At 43.1% G+C, this 9,119-nt stretch overlaps 1 protein-coding gene across 1 annotated transcript; it reads left to right on the top strand.

The window, feature by feature from the left end:
- The first annotated feature begins 4,289 nt into the window (after positions 1-4,289).
- On the top strand, positions 4,290-5,401 carry MTLN (mitoregulin). Its single transcript, XM_044918932.1, has 2 exons — positions 4,290-4,611; positions 5,209-5,401. The coding sequence occupies exon 1, from the start codon at positions 4,290-4,292 to the stop codon at positions 4,458-4,460; it is 171 nt and encodes a 56-aa protein (XP_044774867.1). The 3' UTR covers positions 4,461-4,611; positions 5,209-5,401.
- Positions 5,402-9,119: the final 3,718 nt, after the last annotated feature.

The raw sequence follows: 9,119 nt of genomic DNA, 5'->3' as shown, positions 1-9,119 counted from the left end.
ACTTCCAAAAACTCAGGGGAAGAGAATGGGAAACAAAGGGTCTGACAGTTAAAACTGTGGAGACAACAGGGCTGTGTGCTTGTGGCTCAGGGAAACAGACCCAGCCAGAGTTCTTCCGGATCCAGAGCTCAAGGACCTAAGGGGATGAATGTTCCATGTTAACCGTGGCAAAGCTTCACCCCTTCTGGAGGCTTTAGGGTATAAAATGACTGCTTTGTTGCTTAGGGTCCTGGAGTTGCAGAGGAAATCAATTCCATTTATACACTTTAAATGATAATACTGTAAATGACAAAACCTTTTCCCTGGGCAAGTACTTCAAACAGCAAACTGAACAATAGCAGTTAATGTATCATTCAGAAGACACTCATGTAATCAATTAACTCATTACACTTAACTACTCAGCCTCTTAATCCAAATTTAATCATCACCTCAAAGCTAGTTGACCATTATCAAGTCTACTAAAATGTCCCATTGAAATAATGCACCCTGGGGAAAAATACAGTCACAAGGCAGGGACACATTGACTTAAAAAGGATTTAAAATCTTATATCCCTGCCTCCTTCCCAGCGCTCTATTCTCCCCTCTGGCCAGAGTTTGCTCCTGCTAAAAAAAAAAGGGCATCTCTGGGACACCTGGGTGGCTCAGTCGGTTAAGCATCTGCCTTTGGCTCAGGTCATGATCCCTGGGTCCTGGGATCGGGTCCCACATCAGGCTCCTTGCTCAGCAAGGAGTCTGCTTCTCCCTCTGCCTCTGCTGCTCCCCCCTGCTTGTGCTCTCTTTCTCTTTCTCTCTCTCTGACAAATAAATATAAAATCTTTAAAAACAAACAAAAGGGCATTTCTATGGTCTCTGCCAGCTCTAATCACCTATGGTTTTCCCATATTCAAGGCCTGATGTGCCTTGATGAGGGTAGCTTGGCGTTGGGTTTATTTTTAGCCCAAAGGCCACTTAGGGATGAGGTAAGAATTCCAAGTGAGATTCAAATTTGCAATAATACCAGTGGCTTGAGCATACAACTCCAGGCTGCCAAAACTGGATTTAAAAATGTCTTAGGGGCACCTAGGTGGCTCAGTCAGTTAGGTATCCAACTCTTGATCTCAGTTCAGGTCTTGATCTCAAGGTCATGAATTTGAGCCCCACATTGGGCTCTGTGCTTGGCATGGAGCCTACTTAAAAAATATAAATAAAATAAGTATGTCTTAGAGCTACTGAATCATACCCAGCTCTTCACTTTACAAATGAAAAAACTGAGATCCAGGGAAATTTCATTTCTTCTGATGATCCTACTTACCTTTCAAGATTCAGTTCAGACACACACATGTAAGACTTCCCTGACCACTCCTTGCTGTCATAAACCCCAAATATTTACTGACTGTGTGTTAGGTACCAGCCCCTACTGCAGGCACTTGGGATCCACCAGTATACAATTGAGACAAAAATCCCTGCCCTTGAGTAGCTTACATTGTGGCAGGGGACAGGCAATAAACAATAAGCGTAATAAATACTGTAAATCCTAAAGTAGGTGGAAGACTATAAATACTATGGAGGAGGAGAATAGAGCAGGGAAAAGGAGATCAGGAATGCCAGAGAGTGGGGGTTGGTTCATTTGTGATTTTTAAATAGTCATGTAGGTCTTGTTGAGAAGGTGACAGGTGACAAGAACCTAAAAGGGGTGAGGAAGTTAGTTATATAGGCACCTGGGAAAAGAGTGTGCCAGTCAGGGGTACGGCACACACAAAGGTTCTCTTTTATTTTTAAGATATTTATTTATTTGAGAGAGAGAGACAGAGTGTGTGTGTGTGTAATCGGGGGGAGGGGCAGAGGGGGAGAGACAGAGAATCCTCAAGCAGACTCTGCGCTGAGCGGGGAGCCCAACACAGGGCTCAATCCCAGGACCCTGAGATCATGACCTGAGATGAAATCAAGAGCCAGACGCCCAACCTACTGAGCCACCCAGGCGCCCCAGCACATGTAAATGTTCTTAGGTAGCAGCAGGCCTGGTGAGCACAAGAAACAATGAGCGCATTGGTGAGAGAAGTAAGGACTGGAGAGAAACTGATCATGCAGAGCTCTGTGGACCACTGCTGGGGCCTTGGTTTGAACAGAAGAGTGAGATGATCCAACGCCTGACCTCAAAGATTCACTCTGGCTGCTGCATTGAGAACAGAATGTGGTGGACAGATACAGAAGTACAGAAACCTGAAGGCGGCTATTGCAGGGACTTAGATAGGAGATGAGGGTAGCTTGGAACCAGTGGTAGCAGCAAGTGAGAAGTGGTTTAATTCTGGCCATATTTTGAAAATACAACCAACAGATTTGGTTGATAGATTAGATGGATTATAAGACAGAGTGTTTCTGAGGGTTTCATTCTTTTCTTAAGTCTAAGCTACATACTTAACTGAATTCCAATTCATCAGAATGTGTTGTAATTGTTTTTCCATCTTTGACTCTGCACCAATCTCTCTGAGGGCAGATGTGCTGTATTCACTTCTACATTCCCAATGCCTCCTGCAGCATTCAATAAATATTTGCCAAATAAATGATCATGAAGCATGGTAGACGTGAATTCATACTGGACCCAATACTATCTTTATCATCTCTCTGCCAAGATGCGTTCTACCTCAAGTATGAAAATCCATTTCCTAATATGAGGTCAGTTAGGCCCCAATCTAAGAGTTCAGGCTCCACATGCTGGTCTCTCTTTCCTGACTGTATTAGTTTTAAAACAACGCACATTTAGAATATCAGCTTTCCGTGGGTTAGGAGTCCAGGCACACAGTCTTCTGTTAGGTTCTCACAAGGCTACAATCAAGGCATTAGCCAGGCCGTGTGTGTTCTTACTTGGAGGGTGAACTGGGGGAGATTCTGTTTCCAAGCTTATTCAGGTTGTCGGCAGTTAATTTCTTTGGACCATAGAACTGAAGGCTCCAGTTTTTTGCTGTTGGCTGGAGGCATCTTGCTGTTTCTAGAGGCCACCTGCAGTCCTTTGCTACATGACCTTCTTCAATATGTTCACTCACTTCATCAAGCCCACAAGGAGAGTCATCAGCCTGTTGAAAAGAAATGTTATATAGCATAAAGGAATCCCAGGAGTGACATCCCAGCACCTTTGCTTTATTCTATTAGTTCGAAGCAAGTCACAGATCAAGCCCACATTCAAGGAGAAGAAATTACACAAAGGCGTGAACACTGGGAAGTGGAAATCATCGGGGGCCACCTTAGGGTCTGTCCACCAGAATGACTTTTATCAGTAGAATTTTTTTACCATCCCAACAATTCTGACCCAGTGTTCATTCTGGCATAGCATGGCCCTCTAGACTTCACTGTCCAATATTGTAGACACTAGCCCCATATGTGACTGGTGTGATGGAAGAAGTGAACTCTGAACTTCTTTTAAAATTTTAATGAATTTAAATTTAAAAACTGGGGTGCCTGGGTGGCTCAGTCGGTTCAGCGTCTGCCTTCGGCTCGGGTCATGGTCCCAGGGTCCTGGGATCGAGCCCCGCATCGGGCTCCCTGCTCGGCTGGAGGCCTGCTTCTCCCTCTCCCACTCCCCCTGCTTGTGTTCCCTCTCTCGCTGTGTCTCTCTCTGTCAAATAAATAAAATCTTTAAAAATAAATAAATAAAAATAAAAACTGATATTCAATTCAGTTATTGGAGAAATTTTTATGTGTCTTTGGAACAACCTGGCTATATGAATCTAATTTTTCAACGAACTTTTATGAAATCTAGATACTGATCAAGTATTTCCACTGAAAATTTAGTGTTCACATTGAGATATGCTGTTAATTATAAAATCACCAGATTTCAAACTTAGTATGAAAAAGAAGTATCCCAATAATCACTTTATATTGATTACGTGTTGAAATGATAACATCCTGTATATATTGGGCTACAAAATATATTATTAAAATAATTTTCATGTTGTTTTTTTTTTTAATGGGTTACCAGTAAATTGAGTTACATATGCGGCTCGCTGAGAGAAAATACAAAGAGGTGTTGAGCTTACAATGAGGTTGGAAAGGCACACCATCAAAGTTTGCTAATAAGGCAAGACAATATCTAACGCCAAACAATAATCACTGTGGCGGCTCAGAGGAGAGAAAGCCGGGGCCACCCACAGGCCCGCCAGACTTCAGCAGAAGACGAGCCAGGCGCCCCTGACTGTTTAGAGTGGACGCGCCGCAGGACGCGCCGCGCACGCACCGCCGCGCGCTCCGCCCGGGAATGCGGGCGGCATTTGACCCCGCCGCCGCGCCGTAGGTCGGGCTGTACGCCGCCGACTGCCATGGCGGACGTGTCAGAGCGGACGCTGCAGCTGTCTGTGCTGGTGGCCTTCGCGTCCGGAGTGCTGGTGGGCTGGCAGGCGAACCGGCTGCGGAGGCGCTACCTGGACTGGAGGAAGCGGAGGCTGCAGGACAAGCTGGCGACGACTCAGAAAAAGCTGGACCTGGCTTGAGACCCCGCGCTGTCGGCCCCCGCCGGCCCCCGCCGGCCCCCGCCGACCCCGCGCGCCCACCTCGCCTGGCCCACGCGGGGCCCCCGGCCCGGCCTCGGCGTGAGCCGCGCTAGCCTCATCCGCCTGCCGCGCCTTGATCTTTTTGGAGTCGGTGAGCAGTACTTACGGGGCGGAGAGTAAGGGGAGACGTTGGGGGCGGGCGAATATTTTGGGGCAGGAGCGCCTGTGGATGTTTCATAGGGATGACTTTCTCCCAAAGACACCAGGATTCTGAGGAGGTTTTGTTTTCTCCAGTAACTTGCAGTAGGTGTCCTAGTTCAGTTCACTGCGTGCCTTTAGTGGGAATGTCTTACCACGTGCAACATTGTTGCACCGTGACATTAAACTTCAAAAAGGAAAATACTGGGAAGAAGGAAAGGAAGAAAACGGACCGTGGAGATATTCTTGCCACCTCCTACCCCCTTATTCTTTTCGATAATATCCCTGGTAGACCATAGTACATCTTTGCGTTCATGGTTTGTCATCTCCAATCTGAATTCTTTGGTTGTTGGCAGCCTGGTAAAGTGGAAAGAGCAGTGGCCTGGAAGTTAGGAGCCTTACATTTAGTGGTAGCTTTATCATCAGAGCTGTGCAAATTGAATTATCTGTAACATCAAATCTAGTTCATAGTTTAACTCCACAATAGAATAATTTGGAGGTTAACGATTATATTATTTCTGATTGTTTTTCTCTTTTCTGTTTCCAACAGTTTGTCGAAGATGGATATAGAGCACTGGACAGATCTAATTTCTCCTTGCACTTTATGAGTCAATTTTATTTTTAAAATAAAAAAAAAATTTAAATATCTTTGAATCTTCTATCAAAAGGAAAGGAGTATCTTGCCTGCCAAGCAGTTTACTTCATCAAAAGATCTGGATTCTCAAAACTGATCTATTAGTGTTTTTGAGCAGTTACCTTCCTTCTTAAGGAATCTATGCCAGTTCCTTGGTACAACTGTGAAGCAGAGTTGGCCTAGTGACCGTATGAATCCTTTTGGCCAACTGTTACTGGATCTGTTAGGAAAGCAAGGGGCTGTGTAAAAATAACTGAGTTAAGGGTGATGTATATGCCCCAAGTATAGAGTGATAACATACTCCAATTATTACTGGCAAAAATTTCACTTATATGTCATTATAGAATATGTATTAAAGGAAAACCCTAACCCTCTTGACTAAAGCTTAGTGATAAATTCCAACTATTACCTAAAAATCAAGAGTAAGTGACTAAGTCCTTGGTTATTTTTTATTTGCAAGAGGTGTTTTCTATAACACTGTCCTTGCTCATAAAGATTAATTTTGTGTCTCAGCGCATTTAACAGCAGCTCCATATTAACATAAAAGTTAGAATAGTTGGGGTGCCTGGGTGGCTCAGTCGGTAAAGTGTCTGCCTTGGCTTGGGTTGTGGTCCGGGGTCCTGGGATTGAGCCCCGCATCGGGCTCCGCGGGGAGCCTGCTTCTCCCTCTCCTGCTGCTCCCCCTGCTTGTGCGTGTGTGCGCATGCTCTCTCTCTCTCTCTGTCAAATAAATAGATAAATCTTTAAAGAGAAAAGTTAGAAAAGTTGTTTCTACACAAAGCCTTTTTTTTCCCATTTTGTTGGGAATGGGAGTCGCAACTCCTCATGATCCCAGCGCAGCTCTTTCTGCCCACAGGTCCTGTCCCCGTGCTTTAATAAAACCACCTTTTTGCACCGAAGACGTCTCAATAATTCTTTATTATGCTTTATTACTTCCAATACTTGTTTTCATTCTGTGAATGCAAGGACTAAAATGTTAGTTCTCAGAGCTCATCCCATCTGGGCTGCAGTGTGCTTCTCAACCATATGAGAAGATAAAAGCCATTAAGTGGGAATTCCCTCATTATTCTTCCTCTCAGTAGCTCTATTGAGGGCAGAGGTTTTCAACAGCGCTGCACAATGTAATCATCTAGAGAGCTTTAAAAATACTGATCCCTGCATGCTACTCCCCACAGATTTGGATTTATGTAGTTTGGGGGGTGCTTGGGCATTAGGATTTTTAAAGTTCTGCTGGTGATTGTGATGCTCAGCAGACGTTGAAAACCACTGGTTTTGAGGCTTTATCTCATTAGCTTTTCTTTCTCAGAAGAGAATTCTGCATCCCACCTCCCCTCCCCTCCCCATGCCAAGGACCTTCCTTGTTCTCTACTACACCATTTTTGTCTAGCGTCTGCAGTTTCTCCCTGCTTTCCCTCTATTAACAAACATGCAAAGGTTTTGACTTCAAAAAAAATTTTTAGGGTGCCTGGGTGGCTCAGTCATTAAGCGTCTGCCTTCGGCTCAGGTCATGATCCCAGGGTCCTGGGATCGAGTCCCACATCGGGCTCCCTCCTCAGCAGGAAGCCTGCTCTCCCTCTCCCACTCCCGCTGCTTGTGTTCCTGCTCTCGCTATCTCTGTCTCTGTCAGGAAAAAAAAAAAAAAAAAAACTTTAGTTGACCCCATCATTTGCTAATTAGAAAAAGTCCACTATCACTTTCTTCCTAAATATTTTGCCCATTAACCTGTTGCACTCTGCCCTCTGCAACCCCCCCAGAGCCTTTGTCATCTAATGGCCATTTCTGAATCCTTGAGTTTTCACCTCCAGGGTATTTGATAATGCCAGGATCTCCCTTGAAATTCTTCCCACACTTCCCTAATAATTTAAAACCTTCCCACATTTCCAAACTTTCACTACTGCTCCCTTTTCTAAGTTCTTTCAACTTCAGTCCTTGGTCCTCTGCTCTGTCCTTTCCTTTGGATTACCCAACCAGTCCCCAGGCTTAACTATCATATCCAAGCAGAACCCCTCTAAGATATTTCTACCTCACCTGATCCTTTTATTTCCAGCTTCACACTTAAACTGCCTGGTGTTTTCATTGGATAATCTTACTCAAGAACTCAAATGCAATGTGTACTTGGCAGGAAATTGTGCAGGTGACACTTCTATGACAGTCTTTGGTAGGTGGTACAGCTTCATGATTCTAGTCCATCACCCTAGCTCATAAGCTCTTTGAGCCCAGTGCCTTAAACATCTTGTACCATAGGTCCAACCACTGCTTTCCACTAAGGTGCTCATAAATATTTGACACTTTTGACGTGAACTGTTTTAAGATCCTGAAATAGCCAACTTTCTCTGTTTTCTTTGTGTAATTTCTTTTTAGTAGGTTCCTAACTACTTGGTTCCACCAGTTCTACATAATGAGTCTCTCAAAAACCATTAAATTCTTTTTCAGTGTCTCCTGTAAGGTAGCAATACAAAGTTGACAATTCATTTTAACACACTGATGGAAGAAAATCATAATGAGTTTTACAAAATACCTTGTTCTCAGGAGAAACAGTCACCATGTTTTGCTCGGTTTCAGCTACCTCACCACAAAACTTTGTTTTAGGTTACTTTTGATGTAGGAAAGATGTTAGGGTTCAGAGCTGATAGCCAAGAAAGAATTCTTGAGACATTTTTGGTGCAAAAAGGTGGTTTTATTAAAGCACGGGGACAGGACCTGTGGGCAGAAAGAGCTGCACTGAGGTCATGAGGAGTTGCGATTATGTACTTTCAAGCTGGGAAGGTGTTAGGGAAAGCGTAAGTCTCTAGGAATTTTGGAAACGGTTTCCAGGACCTTGAGGCAGCTAGCTATTGTTAGGAAAAGGTCATTTATTACTGTTTAGTAAAAACTCAGTTATGAGACCCCTTCAGATGTATATCAGTGGGTCATATGCTTAGGGGATGATTGCCAACATGTATCTTGCAGGGTAGAGATAAAGGAAGTTTCCAAAGGATTTTTTATATGTTAAAGCAGACTTACAGGATCCTGGGGGTTGGGCTATGATTGTCTTTTGCCTTTAACAAAGTATTAACATTGAGGCAGCTGAGTTCCTAGGTCACTTTGCCTGCTTCAAGGACTTGTCAGTGGGCTGTAAGTAGTAAGGAAATTTAATTTTTCTTTTGCCTTTGCTTCCCACATCACTTTGATTTTAATAATGGCATCAAGGGATATCAAGAAAGAAGCAATGACTACTGTTAAGGTGACTGCTGAGCATTACAAATCAAAAGAAATATAAATTAATGAAAAAGGCTGTTAGCGGAGTAATCTCATCCCTTATAGCACACTGAATACTTAAATAGTATGTCTCAGCCTTAAATATGCACATGAAACACTGGGGTATTATTAAAATATAGATTCTGATGCTGTAGGTCTGTGGTAGGGCCTGAGAATATGCATTTCTAACAAGCTCCTCAACGGAATAAATGGTTATAACCCTGAATATGGTACAAAATGTATAAAATTAAAGTCATCTTTCCACTTGAGGTGAACAAGAGTAGGTAGCTTTTTGCATCCTTCCCCATTGCTCATACACACATGCAGGGGTTTTATTTGTTTATTTTTACCAACATAGAATTATACTATATTCATGACCCTGTACCTTTTTCATTTAAAATATGGAAGTCCTTATAAATCAGATACAGAATATTTTTTCCAATTTACTTACAGATATATATGTAAAATAAATATAAATGATGGATTTTGCTTACCTCTTACAATATCACTTAGAAGTACTGATTTATTAATCCATTTAAAAATATCTTATAGCAATCCTTTTTCATTTGTTGTTACAAACTTTTTTTTTT

Source organism: Neomonachus schauinslandi, chromosome 10, assembly GCF_002201575.2.
Source record: "Neomonachus schauinslandi chromosome 10, ASM220157v2, whole genome shotgun sequence".
In the NCBI taxonomy this organism is placed as follows: Eukaryota; Metazoa; Chordata; class Mammalia; order Carnivora; family Phocidae; genus Neomonachus; species Neomonachus schauinslandi.
Note: the sequence above shows the minus strand (reverse complement) of the source record. Positions and strands in the feature narration are given on the sequence as shown.